Source organism: Clupea harengus, chromosome 15, assembly GCF_900700415.2.
Source record: "Clupea harengus chromosome 15, Ch_v2.0.2, whole genome shotgun sequence".
NCBI lineage: Eukaryota > Metazoa > Chordata > Actinopteri > Clupeiformes > Clupeidae > Clupea > Clupea harengus.
In genome coordinates this window covers 16,344,612-16,371,532 of record NC_045166.1, presented here as the reverse complement: position 1 = coordinate 16,371,532, position 26,921 = coordinate 16,344,612, and the positions used below count along the sequence as shown (strand labels likewise).

Genomic DNA, 26,921 nt, shown 5'->3' with positions numbered 1-26,921 from the left:
GTGACAGTAACTAGCCACTATGTACAGTTTATGGTCTGTGTGTCTTCTCTGTATCGTGTTCACAGTGTGTGTGCGTGTGTGTGTGTCTGTGTGCGTGTGTGTGTATGTGTGTGTGTGTGTGTTTGTCTGTGTGCGTGCATGTGTGTGTGTGTGTGTGTGTGTGTGTCTGTGCTTGTGCTTGTAGGAGGAAGGGGGCCCTAAGCGTGTGTTGGGGGACACGCAGCACTTCTGCCCGGTGTCCCTGAAGGAGATGGGCTGCCTGGTGCCCTGCATGGATGAGTACGCAGCCAAGTACCGTGAGAGAGCCTACTACTTCTCCAGCCCTGAGACACGAGAGAGGTTCATCAGTAGCCCCGAGGAATATATCTGTGCCACACAGCTATTCAAGGTCAGTGTGTGTGTGTGTGTGTGTGTGTGATTAACAATTTTCATTTTGCTCAGTCTGTTGCCTGGAGCAGGTAGAATTGTGTTTATTGTCCCAGAGCCCAGAACATAATTTGTTGAACAAGGCTTTGTGTGTGTGTGTGTGTGTGTGTGTGTGTGTGTGAGAGAGTGTTTGTTGAACAAGGCTTTGTGTCTGTATGTGAGTGTGTGCGTGTGTGTGAGTGTTTGTTGAACAAGGCTTCATGTCTGAGTGTCTGTGTGTGAGTGTGTGTGCATTTGTGTGTGTGTGTGAGTGTTTGAACAAGGCTTTGTGTCTGTGTGTGAGTTTGAGAAGTCCTGCTACTTGAGACTCACGGGTGTTCGAAAGCAACAAATGTACGAGAGAGAGAGATTAGATGGGCAATCAATGCGGCTGGCGACACGCAAAGTCCACCTCGCATGACCTATTGCTAATTTAATAACTTGGCAAAATATAAAAAATATTCCCACTTATATTCACAGTGCGGTTGCTGATGTGCATTCACAGTGCTTGTTTGCGAAGCCTGTTCACAGTGCTTGGTGCCCTATGAAATGAGGTCAAAAGTAGTCACCACTAACCTGCTTCCCCACTGCAAGCCCACAACCAGTACATGGACTGAAGGGGGTTCAGGGGTGGTAACACTAGCTTTACTAGAGGCATTATCTGTGCCTCTCTCTGCCCCCCTTTTTTCATCATCTCTCCTGTTTTGGCGAAAACCAGCCACTCTCTCAATATTCAAAAGGCCACATGTGTTGATCTGAGGTTTATTGTAGTCATTAAGCCACAAAAAAGAGATGGTCCATGGATTAGCTCGATCTCATTGTATGAATGTTGGGTCAGACTTTTTAAAGGAACCTAGTTCCTACCACTCTCTTGTGTTTGGCTGTTCTGCAAGGCCAATCAGAACTAACCCCATTCTCTAACTTTTACTCCTAACTTCTCTTTCTGTGTGTGTGTGTGTGTCTGGATCCCCTGAGGCTCCCTGAGATCTTCTGAGACCCCCTGAGACCCCCTCCTCACCGGGGGGTCTTTGGAATGTGCCTGTGTCGTGACTTTAGTGCTGACTTTAACATCAGTGAATCATGTCTATGGCTAGGTTACTGCTTCCCGCTTGGTTTTCCTTTCCTAAAGTGAGACTTTCATACTGATGAATTAATCCATGTTCATCTAAACCAGTGGTTCTCAAACTTTTTCTGTCATTCCCCACTTTGAACAAGGGGGCTTTTTAAAGCCCCACCTGTCCCTCATCGCTCCCATAAAATGGTAGGCCAAGCTTGCAATGGTCAATTATTTAAATAACCTCAAGTAATAGCAAATAGCATCTTATTTAGGTCAGCAAATGTATATTGCTTGAAGTGATTTCATGTTTCATGTTGTATTGTATTGTTGTTATGGACACGCACACATTGACGGATTATGAAACCATGGGTCAGGACGTGTAACAAAATGCACCGCTTCCAACCACAAATAAGAGATACATTTAAGCCACCTCTGATATTAACAAATACAAAGTCTAAAAACAATTGACAGCAAGCAAAGTTAATAACAGCGACTTCACACAGAGGCTCTGGTTTAGGGCCCCCCTGAGCTCATGGGCCCTTGGGCATGGGCCCGGTAGGCCCGTTCAGTAATCCATCCCTGCACGCAAACAGTATTGTATTTCTTTCTGTTGACGGACTTTTACTTTGACATCATACTCGTCTCGTGGGATAGGGAACAACTGTGACAGTTAGTAATGCACATATCTAGTAAGCCTCTATTAAATTATGCTTTTTCTACGTTTCCTACGTTTTTTCGCTGTCTCACACTGTGATAAATATGTTTAAGTGACCTATGTTTTAATTCTATGAACTGTGTTAGTTCGTTGAAACGTAAAATGTAATTATTATTCATTTAGATACGTTACGTTCTAATATGTGACCGTTAGCACACCATTCATTCATAACTCCGTTGGTGGTTAACGTTAGCACTTATTAGCCAGCTGTGCTGTAATCTGTTGTAGCTCTGATTCTTGGTGTAATGAATCCAATAGTAACTTGCTGTGTTTAGTTAAGATACCTTCTAAGTAGTTTCCGTTTCTTGTGTATTATTGTTTCACTCATAAGTTTTCACCTGACATCAATAAAGGAGCAAGGCGCTCGCTACCTGGCTCGTAAAATCAAGTTTGGCTGACTGTTGAACGGACTGTCAACACACTGGACGTGTAAAACACGTAGCGAGAACAGTACACAGCCCTAACTAAACTAAACAAACGTTTTTTTTTAATTGCCCCGCTGTAATTAATTCGCGACGTCAATCAAAATATATTGTCTATAAAGGAAAGCATTGCCATAGATCAGGGGTAAAAATAGAAATCTCCCGTTTATCGCGTCCATTCGCGCCCCACCTGTCACGTCTCTGTGCCCCACACTTTGAGAAACGCTGATCTAAACATAAAAAATATCCCACACTCCCTTTTTCTCTCTCCCTCCTTCCCTCTCTTCCTTTCCTCTGCCTGCTTACTCTCCCTGTCCATCTCATTCATCTGCCTTCATCTCTCGCTGTCTCAGTTCAATTCAATGTGTCAATTTAATTCACATAGACATGTGTGGTTAAACTGTGTCTCTCTATCTATCTATCTATCTATCTCTCTCTCTCTCTCTCTCTCTCTCTCTCTCTGTCGCTCTTTCTCTCTCCAGGCCCCAGCCCTGCGTCTCCTGATTATGGGGGTGCGGGGCTCGGGTAAGACCACCCACGGCCGCTGGCTGGCTGACCAGCTGGGCCTCTTCCACATCGAGTTCCGCGAGTGCCTGCAGCAGCATATCCTGGCCAAGACCAAGCAGCGTGTGGTGCGCGCCGACGAGTTCGACCCCGAAGTGGAGCCTCCCGAGGAGCTGCACTTCCTCCAGACGCAGGTGGAGGCGCTGGCCCAGGCTGAGGTGGAGGGACAGGCCGACGGGGAGGGCGAGGAAGCAACCAATGATGAGGAGAATGCAAAACAGAAGGTGTGTGTGTGTGTGTGTGTGTGTGTTTATGTGCCTGTGTGTGTGTGTTTATGTGCCTGTGTGTGTGTGTGTGTGTGTGTGTTTATGTGCTTCTGTGTGTGTGCGTGTGTGTACATGTCTGTATATGTGTTCATATGTTTTTTGTGTGTCTCTGAGTATAGTTGTTTTGTACACATTCTGTTCTTTGAGTGATAAGTGGAAGTGTACTGTATGCACACTGTATTATAGTTAGTTGTGTGTGTGTGTGTGTGTGTGTGTGTAGGAGCCTGAGCCTGAGCTGACAGATGAGGAGGAAGCCATAAGGTTGTACCTGTATGATGGAGTCGCACTGCCTCATGAGGTGCTGGAGATGGCACTGTCACCGTGGTGGGAACAGGAGCCCTACAGGTGACACACACACACACAGGCGCAAACACACCTCTCTCACACACACACACACACACACACACACCTCATACACACACACACACACACCTCATACACACACACACACACACACACCTCACACACACACCTCATACAAACACACCTCACACACACACACACACACACACACACACACCTCATACACACACACACACACACACCTCACACACACACACACCTCATACACACACACCTCATACACACACACACACACACCTCACACACACACACCTCATACAAACACACACACACACACACCACACACACACACCTCATACACACACACCTAACACACACACACACCTCACACACACACACACATGCGCACACACAAACGCACACCCTCACACACACACACCTCACACACACACACACAAACACGCACCTCACACACACACACACACACCTCACACACACACACGCACCTCACACACTCTCACACACACACACACACACACACACACCTCACACACACACACACACACCTCACACACACACACGCACCTCACACACTCTCACACACACACACACACACACACACACACACACCTCACACACACACACACACATGCGCACACACAAACGCACACCCTCACACACACACACCTCACACACACACACACAAACACGCACCTCACACACACACACACACACCTCACACACACACACGCACCTCACACACTCTCACACACACACACACACAAACACGCACCTCACACACACACACACACACCTCACACACACACACGCACCTCACACACTCTCACACACACACACACACACACACACACCTCACACACACACACACACATGCGCACACACAAACGCACACCCTCACACACACACACCTCACACACACACACACAAACACGCACCTCACACACACACACACACACCTCACACACACACACGCACCTCACACACTCTCACACACACACACACACACACACACACACACACATGTACTCACACCTCACACACACACCTCACATACAGACACCCACACACCTCACACACATACACACACACACACATGTACTCACACCTCACACACACACACACACACACACAGACTGGTCTTTTCCTTTAATGGATTAAAATTGCATCCCTAAAGTGTACCCCTCTCCTTACTTGCAGGTCCACTGGTTTCATCCTGGAGGGTTTCCCCCAGGGCTTGGATGAGCTGGCTTTCCTGGCGGAGCGCCGGCTGTACCCGGATGCCGTTCTGATCATGTCTCTGGATGTGAGCAACTTGCAGGCGCGCATCATGCCCCCGCTGCTGACCCGCTGGAAGGAGAAGCGAGACCACAGGAGAGACATGCAGCGTCAGGTCAAGGAGCTGCACGCCAAACTCAGGGTCAGAGGTCATGCTCGGGGTCAAGGTTCAATGGGGGGCTTAGGGTTTGGGTCAGAGGGCTTTTTTAAGTGTATGGCAAAGGGTTAATTAACATTAAACATGGTCCTGTGCCATTTGTCTCATGATAATGTTCCTGTGTGTAAAACTCATTTTCCATAACGTGTGTGTTTGTTTGTGTGTGTGTGTGTGTGTGTGTGTGTGTGTGTGTGTGTGTGTGTGTGTGTGTGTGTGTGTGTGTGTGTGTGTGTGTGTGTGTGTGTGTGTGTGTGTGTGTGTGTGTGTTTCTCTTTTACTCCAGGCCCATAATGTTGCTCAGAGGAGAGCTGAACTCCTGGCCGAGCACTCAGCTAATAACCAAACCATGTCCAGTCAAGTAAGAAAACCAACACAATCTCCTATTGCTTTGCCCCGACAGTATTAGCTTCCACGACCAGTAAATTGCAGGTATAGATCAGTACTTCAAACAGTTCTGCTCTATCAAATCGAAATTTGGTGAGGGGGGAAAATCGATAAAAATTAGAGAAGAGACAAACATCCTGCCAGCTCCAAAATCACAGCAAACCCTGCTCCACTCATTTAGTAAACCAATGATCTCATTCCGTAGGAATGTGTTTCAAACTGTGTAGTTAAAATGATTGAATGCATGAATTGATGTCTAAATGCCAGAAGCACTAATAATTTAGTAATAAAGGACAGAATTACAGAATAGACAAACAACAAACAAGCGAAGCACAAAATCGCACAAAATCACATCAAACCCAATGTGTGGGTTTGAATGTTGCTGTTCAAATTCTGGTGTGTAAGCTCTGGTGTCTTAAGTACAGACCCTTTAATGATAAAGGAAACGCACCTCCACACGTGCCCCAGCTCTGTAATCACAGTCAGCTTGGAAACTCTCCGCCACCCCCCTCTTCAGGTGCGTGACGAGTTGAACTTGGAGGACGAGGATGAGGACGAGCAGGAGGAAGAGCAGTGGGAGGAGGAGCTGGAGGCGCAGCTGCTGGAGGAGTTCCCCCAGGAGGGGGAGGAGGGCAATGAGGATGAGGAGGAGACGGAGACCGCCGCTGAGGAGCGTCTGCAGATTGAGATCGCAGACCGCTTTGACACCGATGACAACAACCTCACCATGATAGGGGTACAGAGGGGGGAGGACGGGGCTTCATATCAGTAGAAAGGATGCATTGCGTGGATGGGACTAAAGTGGCAAAGTGCCTTTTATATGCTTTAATATGGTGTACAGGTGGCATGGTTAAGTACAGTATACAGGTGCATAGATAGACCGAGAAATAAAATTAAAGTTTGAGAATTAGTTGTGATTAACATTACTAGGAGGTAATTTGATATAGTTCAGTGATAGTTCTGTGCCAGTGATACAGACATTTGTGTTTCTTGTGGTGCTCTAAAATTAGCTAAATTAGATATACCATTTTAACTCTATAACAAAAGATCTATTTATCACTACAGTTTGTAGAATTAACTGTCATTTTGCTGAAAACCTGGTGTGGCTGTATTTCTGTGCGCATCTGTGTGTGTGGGTTTGTGTGCGTGTGTGTGTGTGTGTGTGTTTGTCTCAGGACCAGCTGGCTGACTATCAGATCCCGCGGATTGAGGTGAGTGTGGGCAAAAAGTTACGGATCGTGCGCTACCAGCTGCTGCAGAAGGTCAGGCCCCTGCTGCTCAATCGGGAATCCCTGTTCCTGCGGGGCCAGCCAATCAGCACCAGCCTGGCCCAAAAGCTGCTCCACAACAACTACAAAAACCACAGCGCCTTTGGCTTCTGGGACCCTGTTAGGGTGAGGACAGACACATACGCACACACACTCACACACACACACACACTTGTAGTTACATTGATACCCACGTACTGTAACCTCAGTCACTAAGCGACCCTGTTCCAGGACAAGGACAGTGAATTATTTGTGAATCATTTTCTGTGTGTGTGTGTGTGTGTGTGTGTGTGTGTGTGTGTGTGTGTGTGTGTGTGTGTGCATCTCCAGTTTGCGGGGGGAGACCTGATCCAGCCCATGCAGGGTCCCTCAAACCCGAGCTACCCAGTGATGCTGAACCAGTTAATCTACTTCTTCTGCTCCAAAGCCACCCGCAACACCTTCCTCAGCAACCCAGTCAAATACCTACGCCAGCGCAGGCCCAACATCTCGCTGCCAATCAAACTGGCCATCATCGGCCCGCCCAAATCAGGAAAGAGCACAGGTCGGGAGGAGGCCGAGATGTAGAGCTAGTGATTAAAGAGCTACACTAACACAAACACTATCACTAACACAAGAAATCTGGTGTGAAGTTCAGGTGAAGATTTGGCCAAGGGAAGCAATATTATTTTTACTTCCATGACACATGGACCCAGACTCGGTGTCAATACAGAAACATATTGCTCTTATAGAAGTGCACAACATGTATGATCAGTGAAGAGCAAAAGACAGACTGTGAAATACATGGAGATGAGGGAAATGAGTAAAAAAGTCTTCTGAACTAAATCACAATTCAAATGTTAAACTATTTCCCAGTTTATGTGCACTTGTATTTCTTTCAAGAGTTACGCAAATGATCTTAACCTACTCTAAAAACGTAGTATCAGTATACTGTCTATGCCTTATGAGTGAGAAGCAGTGTCTGATTTGCATCCTTCCACACCCTCTCTCTCTCTCTCTCTCGCTCTCGCTCTCTCTCTCTCTCTCTCTCTCTCTGCTGCAGTGGCGAGCGTGTTTGTGCGTGAGTATGGTATGGTACGTCTGTCTCTGGGCTCCGTGATGAGGAGTGTGTTGAGTGTGAAGCCACTCACTGAGCTGGCCACACAGATGCTCAAGCACCTTAAGAAGGGAGCCACTGTTTCCGATGAGCTTGCTATTCAGTGCCTGGAGGTGGCGCTCATGGACCTCTCCTGCAGCACACGCGGGTATGGGTAGTGTGTGTGTGTGTGTGTGTGAATAGGTTTGATCGTGTTTAATTGTTCATGACAGCTCAGTCAATATTTGATATCTGCAAGTTTTCTAAGTGTAATAGTGTACGTGTCTGTGTCTGTGTCTGTGTGTGTGCAGGTATGTATTGGATGGTTTTCCTATGACCAAACGGCAGGCAGATCTAATGGAGGAGCGAGGCATCATCCCCATGCTTGTGGTTGAGATGGAGCTGGACACGGTTGAGGTCCTCAAGAGGGTTCTCAGGAACAAGATGAAACCAGCCAGGTCAGACCATGTCCCTCCACAGCCTCTAGAGTACCTAGGCCTCCATATGTCACTGTACTTTAAAGGTATGGTCTGCGATTCTGGCAAAAGGTTGTTGATATTTGAGCTCAAAAGCCAATCATATTACACCCCTCCCTCACATGCTGTAATGTGTGTGGCTCAGTCTGAGCTACTTAGTGTCTTTCCTGTTTACAGAGCCAATACGAATACTGAGTGCACACATAGAATGGACAGCTAGAGGACCATGAGGAGCAATCCACTGAATTAAAACAAAATATTGATAGTTTAAGCATCGCAGACTGCACTTCTAAAACTTGGAACTTTTGTAATAAGCCTCCACTTACAGCCAGCCATGAAAAATCTGACACCCAAAAGTATTGTATTCTACAAGTCCTCCTAATACTATGCACCCCCTAGCCTACAGGGTCCACGAGAACTGACCATATCACAAGGCCTTCCATTACATCCATCCTACAGTAACATTGTCATGTCCTCCCACAGCTCTCCTAGCCTCCACGCCTTCCACATGACATCAGCCAAACAAAGAGTTGAATCATGGCCATTGATTTCATCCTTTTCAGACTGATTCAACTTAGATTCTCTCTCTCTCTCTCTCTCTCTGTCACTCTCGCTCTCGCTCTTTCTCTATCTCTCTCTATCTCTCTCTCTCTGTCTCTCTCTCTCTGTCTTACCTTTAGGCCCTTCCCTCAGCATGACAGCCCCTCCATCCTGACGGTGCGTAGCTCCTGCTTCAGGCAGGAGGTGGGGGCGGTGCGCCAGCACTACCAGCTCCAACACCAGAACTGGCTGCCGGTGGATGCCCAGCGCAGCAAGTGGTGGGTGTGGAGCCATGTGCTGGAGCGAACACGCCTCAGCATGGCTAGCATACACACCTACATGGAGCGCATAAGCAACGGTAACGCACACCTTGACACACACACACACACATACATGTCTTAAGTATATATATATATATATTATTAACTGCCTAATTATCTCATGTCACTTTTAAAATTAAAATCCATCTGTCATTGAAATCCCCCTTACAAAAACTAATATAGGTAAAATAGCTTTTAAGTTCTTTGCTTCCCATAAATGGAACACTGTTCAAGTGGAGTTGAAATTAACCAAGTATTTATCTGTCAACCAATTTAAGAGCCTTTTAGATAATAAGGATGTGCCTCAATGCTGTTGTTTTAAATGATCCTCTGATTGAATTTTTTTTACTTTATGTTATTTTATTTATTTATTTATTTATTTTTATACTTAATTTCTGAGTTGTTTAATGTGTTTTTTTATTTATTTATTTATTTTGTCTGTTTTGTTTTGTTATGGTTTGTTTATTTATTGTTCTTCTGTACTATGTAGCCTCAATCAGGGCGTTGCTGCAAAAGAGCCCTGTGCTCAGTCAATTCTCCCTGAATAAACAATGATGATACTGGTTAACATCAGCCTCAACCTCAGCCGATGTCCTTTGACCTCCAGGCAAGGCGGCGAGCATCGCCCATCTGTGTATCGCTCCCAAAGAGCTACAGGCTCGCCTGGGGGAGTTTGGCCAGTATTGCCCTGTGAGCCTGGCTCAACAGCACCACCTGGTGGACTGCTCCCAGACCAGCTCCTTGGAGTTTGCCGCAGAGTACCGCGGACACTACTACAAGATGGCCACCAAAGAGTGCCTGCAGGTATGAAAGACCAATAGGTCAAAATAGACTACGATTTTAGGCTGGGAGAATTTGTGGTTTGGGGTTACAATATGTGTTTTTGTTTATTTACTAGTGTGGTTTATAGAATAGAATTGCAAAGTGAATAGAAATACAAAAGATAGAACAAAAGAACAACAGAAAAGGCAAAGGACAAAAACTGGCTTTCATAAATCACAATGGTTCATTTGTATACTTTGTATAATTACGTGAAAATAACCATAGGGGGTGTTACAGTAAGGCATTTGGTGGCCTATTCATGTAGTTGTCTGGAGTGTTCCTGGTTGCTTTTTTGAAGTGCTTATCTTGGAACAAAAACAGATTTAGTTACTGTAGATTCCATTGTGACAAAATGTTTTTTCATTCAAGGTACATTTTCATACCGGAGAAAAGTGTATTTATTTTTAATTTATGTTATTATCATTCTCTTTTACACAGAAATTTCTTGAAACTCCAGAGCGCTTTGTGATCCCGGGATGCCCAAATTCTTTCCCACCTCCCCACCTGTTGCCACGGAAACTGACAGCAGCACAAGTGAAGAGCCGATTCCCCCAGCAGGTGGAGCTGAAGGGCTACTGCCCCGTTACCTTCGGGGATGGGCAGCTGAGGTACAGCCATGGTCACAGTTTTAAAAACACAAAACACATCACTAGTTCTAAACCAGAAATTCCACATGGTTGTCTAGGTGTTCATAGGTTATCACGTAAAGTATTATGTTTGTCCTTGTGAGCCATGACATAGGAGATAGGACACAAACTAACAACCTCATATTCATCTCGCAATGAGGTATTTGATCTTGTAGAGTATAGCTTAACAAACCAAAGATTTCAACTCAGAGTGTGTAGACATGGTCCCTGTAGTAGCCTGCATCTCTACCCAGGGCCGAGGCCCTGGTGAGGGGGAACATGGAGTTTGCCATAGAATACCGGGGGAAGATCTACGTCGTCGAGAATGAGGAGAAACAGGAGAAGTTCCTAAGGTGAGTTCTAACCAGGCAATGAAGGAACGTGGAGGAACACTGTCTGGGCTATGGTCTGGTTCATGACGCCCACTCTGAGTCTTGTAAAGGGCAGGTGAACCGCTTTAGAAGTTGTGGGAGTGGGTTTCAGTTTAAGACTTTCACAGGCATATATGTGTGCATATACACTAGAAAGGTTATGTTTATTGTATCTTTATATTTTGCTTTTGGGTATTATCATGTATGCTGTTGAATACCTGTGCATCTGATTTTCACACAATGAAAGGTTTATGTTAACAGAATTCATCTCTCTCTCTCTCTCCCTCTCCCCCCATCTATTTCTTGTTCTTGCTCTCTCTCCTTCCCTCCATATCTCTCTCTCTCTCTCCATCTCCTTGTCTCAGGATGCCTCAGTTGTACTGGGACCAGAAGCTCCCCCATAAGTTGCCCCCACTCGGAGAGCCAGTTCAGCTCACCTCTCTGCCCATGCTGGGCTATCTTGAGCAGGTCAGAGTTCAAGCACACTGCCCTTCAGTCAACACAACACTGATGGCAGAGGCTGCTCTCGCATTACAATACCACACAGCCATCTGAGTTTCTCTAGAAGGAAATCTTTAGGCTTATCTCACAGTGCAGCTCAGTAAATATCCCTGGAATAGGTTCCATACAGGTATTGCACTTACTCAAACCTATCATTTACTGTGATTTATACCATAATACTGATATTATTGTCACTGGTGTGTTCTTCAGCTGATAGAACCCTGATGAAAGATGTTAGCTTCCCATCAGAATAAGATAAAGCTTGTTAAGTTTGCACATGATAGGAGGAAGCATCTTCTGTGTCAAAATGTATTGAAGTAAATGTATGATTGGAATCATAACCCTAATAGTTTTACTTAGTGGTACGTTATTGGTTATTTACTCTAATTAGTCTTAAAATACATTCCATTTCGGTAAGATATTTATCCGGTACAACATCGGGGGCAGATGGTGTTTTCCCATCAGAGTAATGCATAGCTTGAGTATTTTTATCGAGGGTCAAGAAGAAAGAGAGGAAAAGTAGTAAGGGAAAGAGTCCTGTTTTAATGAACATTTCAGCGGAATGTGACTATGGCACAATAGCCTTACAATCAGACTCTTGTGCAGTTTATTATTTGCTATTGTTGTTACTGCTATACTTACACTGTTTATGTTTGTGTGTGTGTGTGTGTGTGTGTGTGTAGGGTGTGGCAAAATCCATCATTAAGGCCATGACTGCAGTGGGATGTCTAAAGCCAAAGTTCCCCTACCTACCTGTGAAGAGATCTGCTTTGCTATATGTGGCCTTCTACCTCAAAGGTAACACAATTATTCATTGCCTAAACACACACATATCACAGAGATAAAAACATTTTAGCACATAATCCGAAGAGCCTGTATGACAGTCTGAATGAATACCAGACCTAAAGCACTGGCCTAGTGGGGTTTGCATGTCAAGTTCAAATTAAGTTCAAATGTCCAGTGTGTGGCAAATTACATCATCCCACATTGTATGAAGCAATTTAATATTGTCAAATAAAGATCAATAAGCTTGCGCATACACACCTCTCTCTCTCCTCCTACTCTCCCCCTCTTCTGATGCCACCCCTCCTTCCTGTGGTCACCGCTGCTTTTTAACAAACTTCTGTTCCCCCTTTTCTTTTTTTTAGAGAAAAAAAACAGAACTTAAAGTGTTTGATTTTTCCTTTCAAGTTTCCATTCACAGAACAGCGAATGAATATGTGAAAGTCGAAACCACAGACTTCCTCACTTCCTCAATTCTACGTCTCACTCTCAAGTGATGATCCTTGTCAAAACCTGTCACTGTGTAGCACTGCAGCGAGGTGTTAAAGGCACTGAGATTGAGAAAAGTCTTATTTCAAAGTATATGTCCCCATTCACTAACTCTCTGTCCATGTTTCTTTTCAGTATTCTTCATTTTGTACAGCACCTTGTTCCATCTTCTGTTGTTTTTAATGTGCAATATGAATAAAGATTACTTGAGTTACTTTCTTATTAACTATCTCTCTCTCTGTCTCTCAGCATTTAACCCACGTCTCTCAGATTACACCCGCAAGAAGTACAAGCGCCAGCTGGCCCAGTTCGAGGAGAACTGTGAGCTCATCACCTACCTGGGCTTCACCATGACAGCGAAGTACAAGTTGCCTCAGGAGCAGCCCATTGACTTTGAATATAAACTGCAGCGCTTCCTTGCTCTGGAGACTTCCTGTGAATCAACTCAACTAGCTGGCAGATAAAAGCATTTCATGACTCTGATTGTGTGGTTTCATGATGCAACGCTGTGATTTTTTTTCTGAACGAGATTTTACTCTGACATTGGTCTTCATTTCAGTGTCTTACGTCTATATTTATGTAATTTATTCACCACTGGATTACTTTTTTGTTCATGTAGGGATTAAAAGAAATGTACAATTCTGTTGTAACCTGACTTCATTATTTCTATGAATAATTGTAGGCACTATTCTAACAATAGTAACAAAAAATAGCGTTTTTTATCTTTATTTATGTAGGTGTTAAAAGAAACATAAAAAACGAATCCATTTAAATCGGTCCATTATTTCCGTGTTGTAATATTACAAGCTTAAGACAGAGCCCGTCAATTAAAGATGCTTTGCTTTGGACAACAAATGCGATTGAAGCAAGGACACGTCATTTCCGTTTTGTAATTTTGGTTACTATGGATACCCGACGTTTATTTACAAGTCCACACTCCTGTAAAAAAAAAAAACTTTATATGGAAGAGGTGCCATGGCGTCCACTCAGCTTATAGAAGTTGTTGGTCTTATGAAAGAACATAATTTTCAATTCGCGAAGGGCATTGCTGAGGTAAATGTTTATGTCAGTGATACGCCACTGTTGTTTCTGGAGAGTCAGGAAAACAACTGAATCTCCCATGATCTCTTGCTGATCCAGGGACTAAAACAGAAGTTTCCATCATCGTTCGCAGATCTGACAGTTCATCCGCTACTGGAATGCGATTGGCATAGATATCTAGACAACAAGAAAATGGTACGTAGGTTAAGTAGCTTCGTGAGTTTGTCAAGCTTTAATTTATTTCATTTTATGGGATTTATTGTATGCCTATGCTAGCCTACTCTTAAGAGAAAATATGCTCTCCACAAAGCTGTCGCTATAAATCAAAGATTATCTGTTATCTTTGCTGCTAGAATTTGACTAAACGTGCTCTTATGAAGGTAGAAGCGCAAATATATGGGTGATTATAAGTATGTATCTTTCCCTTTGGTGTGCGCCATGGCCAGGAGCTAAGAGGGGAGGTATGGCAGTTCAACGCCCCGCTAATGGTTTACCTCAACGGACGGTTAATTGGAGACGAAAAGGAATTAGCTCGATGGGCAGTCGAGGTCTGGGGGTTCACCCTTCACCGGCCCCACGCGCTGAACCTGGCCCTTGCTGAAGAATACTACACCAACCACCTGCGCGAGACAGGGGCAAGTTATAAGTCATATTTATAGGATTTCTATTGTAAAATTATGTATAGTCCTGGACCTGGTATAAAACGTATTATTCATGTTCATTTACATAAACAATAGCTAGTTTACTGTATGTCAGCACAGGTTTATGGTACTGTCCAAGCAGTGGTTCTGTGATTATGATGGTGAATAAATGACTCAATTCAAGAGATAAATGGTGTCCTCTCCATGTGCACTGTGCAGCATGTGTTTGTGTACATGGATGTAGAGATCAGAGGACAGGTTGCTGGGCGACTACTGTTTGAGGTGAGACGAGTCAGAACTGTGAAAAGTAAAACAATTAAAAAAAAAGCCAAAACTTTCATTCACTCAAACATGTTGTGTGTGTGTGTGTTTTTTTTTTTTCCAGCTGTTTTGTGATGTCTGTCCAAAAACATGTGCAAACTTCCGAGCTCTGTGCACAGGAGAGAAGGGTCTATCTGACAGTGATCTGATGCTCTCCTACAAAAGCTCCTTATTTCACAGAGTTGTACCTAATGGGTGGATCCAGGGAGGAGGTACTCTTCACACACACACACACACACACACACACACAAACAAACACAAACATGCACACCTGCGTACACTTAAGTAGTTGACCATTGAAGTGGCAAATGTAATCAATGGTGTGTGTGTGTGTGTGTGGTCTGTATGATCTACTGTTTCAGATATCAACCCTGCTGGCAAAGGCAATGGTGGAGATTCGATTTATGGCCCAACATTTGAAGGTATTGCCCTCTGATCATTCTTACTTAACACGTGGGCACACACACACCCTTGCAGAGTCACAGGTGTCACAGGTGCTATTTCTGATTTCTAACGTGAAGAAAAGAGGAATCAGGCCTCAGAAGACTGAGTAACATCAGTCTTGTCCAAATCTCCCCGATTGTCCATTGGTGTTTCTAATAAAGCTGCTCTGCAAATCCACTCCTAGATGAGAGTTTTGCTGTGCCACACGCCAAAAGAGGCATTCTGGGAATGGCCAACCAGGGTCCCCACAGCAACGGATCACAGTTTTACATCACCCTGCAGCCGGCACTGTGGATGGATAGGAAATATGTGGCCTTTGGGTAAATATGGAAATTTGTGTTGTACTATTCTGTGATTATGACTTGAAATTTAAACCTCTTTATTATTATCCAGACTTCAGCTTGACCTCAAGAAACTTGTGTGTGTATACATATATGTGTGTGTGTGTGTGTGTTTGTTTGCTTCTTCAGGCAACTGGTTGAGGGCTCTGATGTACTCAAAAGGCTGGAGGACGTGCCCACCCAGAATGAGAGACCCAAAGTGGACTGTAGAGTGGTGGCTTGTGGAGAGCTCCAGCTGTGACCTGTAACACACACACACACACTGTGCTTGGTCTCAAAAAAGCAGAACATCATGGAGCTATATTTGTCAGTACACTTTCACTCGTTTTCATGTTTTTTTTTTTTTTTTTTTAAAGCTCACTTAAACCTCCTTACTTTAAAGCGTTTTGGATTATGATAATAAAAAAACAAAAAAATGTAGTGTGTAGAGACTTAAACCTCCTTACTTTAAAGAGTTCACACATTAAGATAATAAAAATCTACAAAATGTTTTAGTGTGTGGAGCGCTTTGAGCATGTGTAAGATCTGTGGAGTTTTCACGCACAGTGCACCGTATAAAATCCACCAGAGTGGAGGCTAACAGCTCATCAAATATTTATGCACTTTATGGTCACACTGCTGTTGCGGTTTATCAAGGTAACTGTTTGTTACACAGTTATGAAACAGTTGCAGGAGAGGGCCAGCGAAAACATGGCCGATGTCAAAGGTCAGGCCACACTACTGTGTTTATTGCAGCAGTACAACAGTGTTGAGTGGTTGAATGGTTATGAAAGCAAGCCACCGTCCCTTAATATTGCATTGAACAGATGAAGTATGAGCATGAAGCAGATTAAGTGAGGACAAGACAACACAGACAACAGCAAAATCCACCGTTTTTGTAAATTGCAATTTATCTCATGAACAAGTTCTGATGGTCAGCTGAAACACAAAGGCATGAACAGGTAGACTGGTTTCATAGCCTAGTAAAGGCTCATGCTGATGCATTTGGTCAGGTTCAGTTCCACACCAGTCAGCATCTATAGGTGCTTTCAGACCGAGGAACTTTTTCATAGTTCTAAGAGCTGTTGGAGGAAGTACCCCCTTTTTGTTTGTGTCTGCGCGGCAGGAACTTAAAACGATCATAGCTCTTAGAATGCTGTTTTGAGGTAGATAGGATTTATTGTCCCGACTGGACTGACTGGCAACACACTACTTTAAGAGTGAAAATCAATAGGATAAAATATATATACATACATTATACATTTAAAAGCTGAAATATATGAATTTATCGTGGGTTGTAACTTATTTTGGTTCACCAAACTTCACATGTAGAACACATGATAAACTTTGTCAGTTTTGGACAATGCATGTGCAATTCTGCAGGTATTGAGGCTACACGCTTCCTAAGTTGCCTCATCTTTCTTTTCTTCCCTCCTTTCACGGATCTCTCTTGAATTCGTAGGCTAAGCTTTCTCAGTATTGTCCTTTTTGACGATCGGAGAAAGGAAGGAAACTGGGAAGGATATAGGTAATTTGATGAAGCGTTTGATTTGACGAGCGGAGAACGTCCACTCGTCTCGCACATCGAGAAAACAAGAAACCTGCCACATGACTCGAGGAAAGCAGGAAGTAGGTGGAAAGGAGTCACCTATTGCTGAAACCCCGCATCCAGCACGAACCACTTTTTCAGTGCCATCAGCGTTGTAGAAGGAGAGCAAAGTATTCGAAAAAATGTATTGGAGACTTTTTCATGTGACAGTATTTCTTGCCGTTTTCGCAGGAACGACATATGCGCAATCTGGTGAGTGTAACTGTATACTTAACATTTACTTAGCTGGTCGGCCAAAGTGGACAGAGTTGGCTAGACCGTTTTACGTGTCTCTTGAAAGCTAGGACTATCACCAAGCTATGTTAGCCCGCTCGCTACGTAGTCGTGCCTTGAGGATATCCAATTGTCCTGTGCCTAAGTATCCCTGTGTGTTTCTACGGTAGAATAGTCATTGACATGTCAGTAGTGGCATGAGTTTAAAAGCTTGTAGGCGCTTTGTTTTATAAAAAAATATGATGTGTAGAGAGACATGATAAATCTCTGGCTAACGATACACCTAACGTTATCAACCAACGTTTGATAGCTAACTATCTATCTATCTAGCTAGCTTAAGTTAGAAGAACACCCTAGATAAGTTTTAGCTTACCAGGGAGATTGCATGTACCGTTAGTTTGCTACTAAACTGATATTTTAATTTCGCCCACTAACATTGCTAGGCTTGACCAACTCGGGCCTTTTCTCCTATGTCATTGGGTCATTAAATGGTGTAATTTGATAGTTGTGGCGTCTGTGGTTCTCAGTTAACCAACATGTGTTTGCCTACCTTCCAGCTGTTTATTATGTAATCGGCTAACAGTGCCTCTGGCTGTTGGCTCAACATTAAATTCAAATGTATAACGTTGTGCAATGAAGTGCTGTGTTTTGTTGAGATCGTATGGCAAGCTGCAGAAGTCACAAGGGCTACGGTGAAGGACAATTATTATCTGGCCTTGTCTCATTTTACCGTGGGACGCGGAGGCTGAAAGTTACATCCAAGGGTGACAAGTTGGTCAAAAGAAAAAATGTAACCACTGCGGTTGTGTCTACAAATACAACATTCTTCTTTAACCTGTTTAAGCTGTGTTAACTGGTATATCTGTCGGCGACTTCAATTCAAATGGCGACCCAGGTCCCCCCTGTCTCACCCAAGAAGAACGAGGCCATCTCAAAGACCACACTTACATTTTTAAGACTACCTCGAAATCCTTGTTGCGTCTTTGAGTTGGTGTACAGTCATGTTCCCGTGTGACCCAGTTAATTAATAATTAAAATTGAAACAAAAGTGATTGATTCAAAGGCACATTAGTCGGCTGTTAAATAATTACCGACGCGTGGCGGAGGAGCTGTTTCCTGGAATGCTGTGTGCGTCAATGCAAGAATGAAATACAACTCACAAATAAAGAAATCACGCAAGACTAACTATCTCTTACTGTTGTTTTAAATACTTAAAAAAGCAGAGGCTGCAATGAGTCCCTGCTTGATAAAAGACCGTTGCCTTGCAGCCGTAAGAGAGGACCTGCCAACACGTTCATTCTTCTCAGTCTCCTTCTCTGTGAACCTTTCCGTTTTCATATTTTGAAACGATGCCTACATGTTTGTACTACTAGTTCAGCAATAAAGAACAGAACAACATCCTTCCAGGTATAACCCATAATTGTGATACTCTCCAGCATGCCTGGCAGAGATTAATGATTTGTTAAAGATTTGTAAGATCCTACCTATGCTTAACTTTGGAATATGTAGTAGAGTAGAACTGGACTGGTTGGTTATGAGAGAGAGGACCAGACATAATGCATTGTTTTCTCTGTCCCCCCTCACAGCTGATTGTGCCTCATTAATGCTTTGCGCCATATGCCAAAACAACACCGACTGCAGCTGGCTGGATTGTGGAGGTACGTTTTCATTCTCTCTCTCTCACTGCAACTGTATGTGTGGGCATAGAGGTTCAGTAGAGAGGAACAGCACTAGTTATGCTGTGTGTGTGAGTGTGTGCGCATTCATGCTCTTGCATGGCTGTAAGCACTGGTTTGTGAGCTCTGAGAGTGTGTCCACCAGAGAGGAATAGCACTTCTGCTGTGTGTGTGTGTGTGTGTGTGTGTGTGTTGGAGTGGGAGAGAGTTATGCACACATGACCTGGAAGCGATCTCTAGATAGTCTTCACTTTCTCTCTCTCTTCCATCCCACCTACCTTCCGCCTCCCTGTTGGTGTGATGGGAGAAAGAAGAGCACTTCTGTAATGTGTGTATGTGTGAGTTCTGCAGAATGTGTGGTGGGTTTTGAGTTTCTTTCTCTCTCTGTCTCTCTCTCTGTCTCTCTCTCTCTGTCTCCTGTGAGTGTGTCTTACGCATACTCACTTTTGCTCTCTCTGTCACACACACACACACAGAGACACATTCTGGGCCCTATATAGTGTCCTGTGAGTGGGAGTTCTCGCTGTTCTGTGAAGAAATGTCAGTGTTGAACTGAATGTGCCTGGCGAAGCTTTGGATTCCCTCCTGACCACCTGCCATTGTGGCTCTGTTGTGGTCAGAGTGGAGAGGGTGTCCATAGCTACAACATACAGAATACAGAGATGTGTGTGTGTGTGTGTGTGTGTGTGTGTGTGTGTGTGTGTGTGTGCGCGCACACACACAGTCTTGGTACCTGTGTAGCCAATTTACAAATGAGGTTAACTTGGTTAGCCCTGCAACAATCTAACCAATGATGGCTGTGTGTGTGTGTGAGGGGGAGAGAATGGGGCATGAGTTTTGAGTGGCGTGACTTCTATATGCTGGCAGAGTGGAGAGAAATTGACAGGATGCCTACAGATGAAGATGTCTTGAATTCTTCTGTGTATTTGTGGAGTCAGTGTAATGCGTGTTACTGATCACTGTTGGGCTGGGAAACCCTGGCAACTCCAGGATCAGCACTTTCTTGCAGTTGAAAACACACACACACATATATACACACACATATATACACACTAGGGGTGGGAATCTCTTGGCACCTCACGATTCGATTCGATTCCGATTCAGAGGTCAACGATTCGATTCTAAACCGATTCTCGATTCTAAACCGATTATCGATTATCAATTCTAAACCGATAAAACGATTATCGATGCATCTCAATTTTTAAAACATTTGAGTTTGCTACTTAGAGTCTCAAATCACTTCCTACTTTGTGTTTGATAAATCAACAGATCTATTTTTTTATTAGAGAAAAAGTTTTTCCTTGTCACAATTATGACTTTCTATGAACAATGCAATAATCGATGCAGCTTGCATTTCAACACAAAATGAATGTGTAAAAAAAAAAAAAAAATAATAATTTAATTTTTTTTTTTTATTATTAAAAAATCGATTATGAACTTTTCTGAATCGAGACAGAATCGTTCTAAAGAGAATCGAGAGAAATCGAAAAATCGATTTTTTTCCCCACCCCTAATACACACACATACATACACACATATACACAAATAACATCTCACTTACTCACACGGAAACAGAGTGAAGAAGGAGGAATTTGTAAGTTCATAAGTTCGTACACACACATACACACACACAAGTGTATACACACATGCACATGTGAAGGAGAGAATAGAAAGGAAGAGAGAGGAAGAATGGCAGGAAGGAGGTGATTTCAGAGTGTGTGTGTCAGAGGGAAAGGGATGGAGGAGGAAGAGAAAAGGATGATGTTGCACTTTTTCTTAGTTGAATCATTTCTCTCTCTCTCCTTTCTCTCTCTGTCTCTCTCACTCTCTCTGGCTGTCTTTGTCTTGGTGTGTCTTTTTTCATTATTGTCTTTCTTTCATCTTTGCCTCAGTTAACCTTACTCATTCCCAGCCCTGACTATAATGTGTGGTCAGACAGGACGGAGCAGGTTTGAATTTATGTGTCAGCAGCAAAAACTAGACTAGCCCAGGTCAACCCACTTCAAGAAAGACTTGCATCTCACAAAACTATGGGTAATCATCTTGCATTTTACACAAATACAAACACTTAGCATACACTTGCTCTACATGCGCTACTGATTTAAAAAAAGGAGAGGAAAAAAACCATAGCAGTGAATAAATGCACTAAGTGACATACACATACAACACACATGTTTATATATGCGTCATGAAGAAAAATAGGATAATGTATCATTCACCTCCAGTAGACAAAGCAATGAAATGAAAACCACTCAAAAGCACAGCCAACCACATTCACGTAGAATTTTGATACACAATTTACCCTGACATGTATGGGAACATAGAGGCAGATGGACGGACGTTGGAAAGCGCCGTGCAAGCAGCGACTTTGACAGCTGCCTTGCCTCTTCATTTTATGTTGAATGCACTAAACCTGCAGCTGGTCGCATAATCAACACATGTCACCACCCTCTAGACAATGAATCATTCAATCACAGGCCCAATTGAATGGAAGCTTGGAACCGCCGACTGACATTAAAAGGAATCAAAAGTTTTGAGATAAGGAAATAGATATACATGCTAATAAGAGGTCATCAGAGATAATACAGGGCAGTAATTCTACACCACTCAAAAAGAAGTACACTATGTGAGCAGGTATAACAAACTAAGTCAGTATTGAAGCAGGCATGTACACAAAGTGAAGTGAAAGAGATGGCAATACATTAAACAGGAAACAAAAGTCAAGGCTGTAGTACAAATGAGCAAAACTGATGCTCGGAATACTGCTTCCATTGTTTCTGGAAGTTTCTCCTATTCCTGCACCTAATGCATGATCTGGATCATACCTGCTTTTAAAAGGCAGAAAACCGCATTTTTCATACATACGACGGAATACGTAATCGATCACTCTATGCTCAATTCAGAGATTTGATTAAGCAGGACTCCCGGGCACTCAGCCTGTACGCCAGCACTGTTATTGAAAGGCAGCTGACACAGACATTCCTCTAACCGCGTAGCCTGGTCCTCCACCCTTCTCTCCTCACCACCCTGCAGGAGTGGTCAGATTACAGATAAATCTCTCTCTAAGACAAAGGTAAACACACAATAACCGCCTCGGCTGTCGTGGATAATGTGTCCAAATCACCCTGCCTTATATAAGCAGATAAGTTGACTAGTCATGATGAGGAATTCATTCTGGAGTTTAAGACCATGATTGTAATTGATCCTAGGTGTATTAAAAAGTAGTGGAAATCTATGTATGCAAATAGGTGGTAGTCGTGTGAAAAGATGACTCGTTTTTAGTTTTTCTTTTACTGTGTTGATACTGTGTTGATACTGTGTTGATACTGTGTGTGTGTGTGTGTGTGTGTGTGTGTGTGTGTGGTCAGTGAGTTGTTGAGCTTTGTGAGAAAGTAAGAGTAGAATGATGAATGATTGCCCTGATGGATCCAGGTACCCCGCCTCTCTGTTTGTCTGAATCCTAGACATTAACGTCACAGGTAGTTGTTCCATCCGGTTCTACTTGTGAGTTCAGCTTGTAGGGACACCAAGTGTGGGGGGAGGGGGGGCAGAGATAGGCCAGTCCCTTTATCATTGACAGGGGTGTGTGTTGCAGGTGAGACACAAACACTGTAAGGAGATACTCATCTCTCTTGACCTAGATACACACACACACACACACACACACACACACATTTAGCCTATACAGCTCAGGCAAAACATAGGCAGGTAATGGTTAGGTCTGAGGATGTGTACATTCAGGATGGATAATAGGCTTTACTATACTGTTTGGAATGAGGACACACACACTTAACACTCAAACGCTGTTTTAGGTGCCAAGTCATTTCTGGTTTAAACAGGCTTATTCTGCTGTAGTTTATAAAGCTTCAGAATGGACTCTGGTCCCATTACTGTAACAGCATGTGTACGCACACACACACACACACACTTGTTATGGTCCACAGTCTCTTAATGTATGTAATCTTGCTCGTGTAATGCCTTCTCCCTCCTCCCTTTTGTGTGTCAGGGCGAGTGTGCCATTGGAGTTTTCACGGTAGTTTTTAAAATCTGCTGCCGGCTTCCTCCCTCTTTCATAGAACACGGACACACATGCACACAAACACACACTCTGTGACAGAGTAATTACTTGGACAGGAGGGCAGGTGACCGTGACTCAGTGGGTACCCTACCATGAAATGTTACACGCACGCACACACACACACACACACACACAGTGAACCTTAGTCAGACATGTATGTTTGGCTGGGTCCGCACCCCCTCCTTAAAGTGCATGTGTGTTGATGTATTGTATCCTATGTTGAGTAATTATATGACTAATGTTTCTTTGGTGTCTCATCAGGTACCACGACGTGTGTGAATGAGACGGCAACTAACATCACCAACTGTGTCAATGCTACCTGTGGAGGTATACACACACACACACACGCACGCGCGCACACACACATATTGGCAGATTCAGGCATCTTGGTCGTTCTGTCATGCTTTCATGTTTTTGAAAACGTAACCAACTTTAAACAGTGGTTGTTCATCTTAAGCATTCTAATCTGAGTATTACGCATTCCATATTTGTGTTTATTTGTTCTGTAAAATCACTAACCAATGCACACAATGTTAAAAGCAGTTGCGGACTGACTGTATGAGTGTTGTAGATGATCATTCAGTTACTCCTAACCAGTTTGATCCCCCCCTCTCCCCTTAGTATCTCCATCCCCACCAGTCCCAGTCACTTCCCTTCCTACTGCTGGACCAACTACAGTCAACTCCACCAACTCTACCATCGAACCCACCTCAGGTACACACACACACACACACACACACACTCTCTCCCTCCCTACTGCTGGACCAACTACAGTCAACTCGTCCACCAACTCTACCATCGAGCCCACCTCAGGTACACACACACACACACACACACACACACACACACACACACACACTCCTCCCTCACAACTGCTAAGCCAAACACCAATGTACGAAACCTAAAATTAGCATGTATGGAAAAGCGTACTGTAATGTAAATGATGTGTGTAACCTTTTTGTATATGTAGAATCTGTGAACGCGTCAACGACACACCCACCTGCTCCTCCCACTACCCACGATTCCAACTCCACTGTTCCCAGCTCACCAGCCTCCAGTGAGTACACACTGTTTCTCTGTTTGTGTGTGTGTGTGTGTGTGCGCATGCGTGTCTGCGTCTGCTTGGACCCTTACTTCCCCCCACGCAGACGCAGAGAGTGTGCATGAAGGAGGTGTGCATTAAGATGGTACCCACCAGGTCTGTGTGTTTGTGTTTACGCTACAGTACCATCCATTATCCAACTCTCCCTATCTCTTACTCCTTCACTCATGTTTGCCCCCTCCACCTCTCTCTCTCTCTCTCTCTCTCTCTCTCACTTGTCTCTGTGTAATCAATCCCTGCCGCTCTCATATTTTGTGTGGTTTTTTTATATGTTCCAGACGTAACCGTGACGACCGTGGTTCCGTCCCCCTCGAAGTCGTCAACGTTCGACGCGGCTAGCTTCATCGGGGGGATCGTGCTGGTCGTGGGCCTGCAGGCGGTCATCTTCTTCCTATACAAGTTCTGCAAGTCCAAGGACCGCAACTACCACACTTTGTAACGCACACGCACAGATGTGTTCCCACTCCCTGCCGCATAGGCATCACACTGGACAGACACACACACACACACAGACACACACTCCCGCCCCTTATTTTCAGTGTCACAAACTAACACACACACACACACACACACACACACACAAACACACACACTTGGATTAATACTCCTGTCTATATAGACCTACCTAAGATGAGAGACATGCCTCTGTGTGTGCCCAGATGCACACATTGACATAAGCAGCCTCACTCTCCCAAACAAAGACCTTCCTACTGATGCCATATTAGCCAAGACCCCTTCATGGTCTTGGGCAAAAAAAAAAATGACCTTTGCATGAACTTAGATTACGTACACACACACACACACACGTGTATAACCACATTTTTCGAGACCAATACAAATGCCTTTATTTTGAAACCCAACTCCACAAACATGTAAAGTACTGAAGGCAATTATGTCATTAACGTTCCTGCACAGACCCATGTCTGTTATGAACGTGTGTGTGTGTGTCATTCCTGGCCTCCCAGAGGCTGTGGAGGGCAGTCCAAAAAGCCAGAGCAGGCTGAATCAGCCAATCAGCCGCAGGGCTGCAAGCACCTTTTATTCTCCCCCTTTGGCACGGCTATCATGTCCTCTCACAGCCAACCAAAATACCGCACTCACATTTACGTCCCTCCACCCCCTGACCCTCAACACCCCCCCCCCCCCCCCCCCAAGCTCCCATTCCGCTCCGGGCTAATCGTCATTAAAACCTTTCAGGCATGGTGGGAGTTGGATTGTGGGTTATGTTTTGAACAGTGCATAACATGGCCAATTAGTTGGTAGCACATCAGTGTTGACACCATTAGGCTCCCTTGCCTTCGCCGCTAATTAGCAATTGAAACTTGCAGTGTCTGTCTGTCCAGTGAGGTGTTCTAATATTTCACCAACCCTCTCTAAAGCCAGATTAGTGTGTACATCTCTCAGATCATAAAAGCCTGACTTGAAGAATTCAATTATGAACCCCTTAATGATCACCTAACACACACTTGGACGTATCTGTTACTATTTAGCAAGCAGGTGAATAAATGTTTCTAAGAAGCCAATTGGTTGATTTGCCACTGGCTACAGCTGTTCCTACCTGTACTGGTTACAGTCCATGCTTTATGGATACAGTACTGTTGTGTACAGGTCTGTGCCATTAGCAGCAGTAACAACAGCAGTGTTTGCGGGCATGCAACTTGAACCCTGCGTTAGCCACTCTGCTAATGTGCAAGATCAGGGCTTCGCCATTCGGTTATGCAATACAAGCCATGGTAGCCACCTGTGCCAGTGGTTGTGCTTGTATCTTGGGCTTACAACTAAGTGGTAATATATCAAATATCTCCTCATCAGAATTTAAGATGGAGAGGTGTTTGGTTTGTTACATCTGCGTGTATGTATATGTGTGTGTGAGTGAGAGAGTGAAGCAGTCGTGGGTTAAAAGTGTGTCTTTGGGAAGCCATGGCAGATGAAGTGCCTTCAGTGTTGACTCAATCAAGAGGCGTCTGAGATGAAGAGGGAGCCTTCCCCCTTGCTCCAGACATGTGAATGTGTTACTAGTGTGACTGCAGATTCCTGTCGTGTGTGTGTGTGTGTGTGTGTGTGTATGAATGTGTTGCTGTGATTTGATGTAAAGAGGCAATGGAGGCTCCAGCTGGACTGATTGCTATAAGTCATTTAATAATTATGTCGTCGGTGATGATTTGATGTTAATGCTTAATTGATTAACTTGTGTGTCGGGGGGGAAATCACCTATGTATTTCTGCTTCACAATGACGCTGATGCGTCTTAGAAGCCTTCGAGCTTTTCGACCGTTGTCATGGTGTAACCACGCGTGTGTGTGGCAGTGTAGAGACCCCTCTCATGCAGTCTTACGTGGATGAGATTTTTATTTAAATTTTTGAGACCAGGTAGTATGTGCAAGGTCATCGTGTCGATCATCCTCTGGCTATCACAGCCTGATGGGGTCAGTGTCCGGCCAGTGGCCAATACAGGTTAGAATTTGAGTTTGGGATATTTCTTCAGAATTATGCAGAAGTGCTATGTGCCAAAATTTCGGGAAGATATTTTATGTTGATATCATTGGAGCTAACAATTGGTACCCCCAACCCCCCCCCCAAAAATAAAATAAAAAATAAATAAGACTGAATGAATGAATCATGTCCCAATCTGAAAGC

The 26,921-nt window shown here is 44.1% G+C and overlaps 3 protein-coding genes across 5 annotated transcripts in view; all 3 read left to right on the top strand.

Moving 5' to 3' along the window:
* The window catches only part of ak9 (adenylate kinase 9), a 28,031-nt gene extending 14,577 nt beyond the window's left edge, over positions 1-13,454 (top strand). The window contains exons 22-38 of the mRNA XM_031581216.2: positions 185-388; positions 3,082-3,387; positions 3,650-3,774; positions 4,951-5,170; positions 5,469-5,543; positions 6,087-6,305; positions 6,745-6,963; positions 7,168-7,381; positions 7,880-8,081; positions 8,224-8,370; positions 9,069-9,286; positions 9,856-10,052; positions 10,509-10,678; positions 10,951-11,049; positions 11,433-11,535; positions 12,252-12,366; positions 13,090-13,454. Coding sequence (XP_031437076.1) covers positions 185-388; positions 3,082-3,387; positions 3,650-3,774; positions 4,951-5,170; positions 5,469-5,543; positions 6,087-6,305; positions 6,745-6,963; positions 7,168-7,381; positions 7,880-8,081; positions 8,224-8,370; positions 9,069-9,286; positions 9,856-10,052; positions 10,509-10,678; positions 10,951-11,049; positions 11,433-11,535; positions 12,252-12,366; positions 13,090-13,304 — 3,048 coding nt within the window. The 3' untranslated portion in view covers positions 13,305-13,454. The remainder of the gene's footprint in view (positions 1-184; positions 389-3,081; positions 3,388-3,649; positions 3,775-4,950; positions 5,171-5,468; positions 5,544-6,086; positions 6,306-6,744; positions 6,964-7,167; positions 7,382-7,879; positions 8,082-8,223; positions 8,371-9,068; positions 9,287-9,855; positions 10,053-10,508; positions 10,679-10,950; positions 11,050-11,432; positions 11,536-12,251; positions 12,367-13,089) is intronic.
* Positions 13,455-13,616: 162 nt separating this feature from the next.
* On the top strand, positions 13,617-16,119 carry ppil6 (peptidylprolyl isomerase (cyclophilin)-like 6). Of its 2 annotated transcripts, XM_012835602.3 has the most exons (8): positions 13,617-13,893; positions 13,981-14,076; positions 14,328-14,516; positions 14,742-14,804; positions 14,908-15,055; positions 15,206-15,265; positions 15,472-15,607; positions 15,758-16,119. In XM_012835602.3, exons 1-8 carry the CDS (start codon positions 13,816-13,818, stop codon positions 15,867-15,869), a joined length of 882 nt encoding a protein of 293 aa, XP_012691056.1. In that variant the 5' UTR covers positions 13,617-13,815; the 3' UTR covers positions 15,870-16,119. The 2 variants fall into 2 exon arrangements, with proteins under 2 accessions (XP_012691056.1, XP_031437516.1); XM_031581656.2 differs by lacking the exon at positions 14,742-14,804.
* A 928-nt stretch (positions 16,120-17,047) lies between these two features.
* cd164 (CD164 molecule, sialomucin) lies at positions 17,048-26,818 on the top strand. Of its 2 annotated transcripts, none has more exons than XM_042709916.1 (6): positions 17,048-17,408; positions 19,016-19,087; positions 23,445-23,510; positions 23,805-23,996; positions 24,154-24,240; positions 24,564-26,818. In XM_042709916.1, the coding sequence occupies exons 1-6, from the start codon at positions 17,339-17,341 to the stop codon at positions 24,722-24,724; spliced, it is 648 nt and encodes a 215-aa protein (XP_042565850.1). In that variant the 5' UTR covers positions 17,048-17,338; the 3' UTR covers positions 24,725-26,818. The 2 variants fall into 2 exon arrangements, with proteins under 2 accessions (XP_042565850.1, XP_012691059.1); XM_012835605.3 differs by having other exon boundaries at positions 17,063-17,408; positions 23,805-23,897.
* Positions 26,819-26,921: the final 103 nt, after the last annotated feature.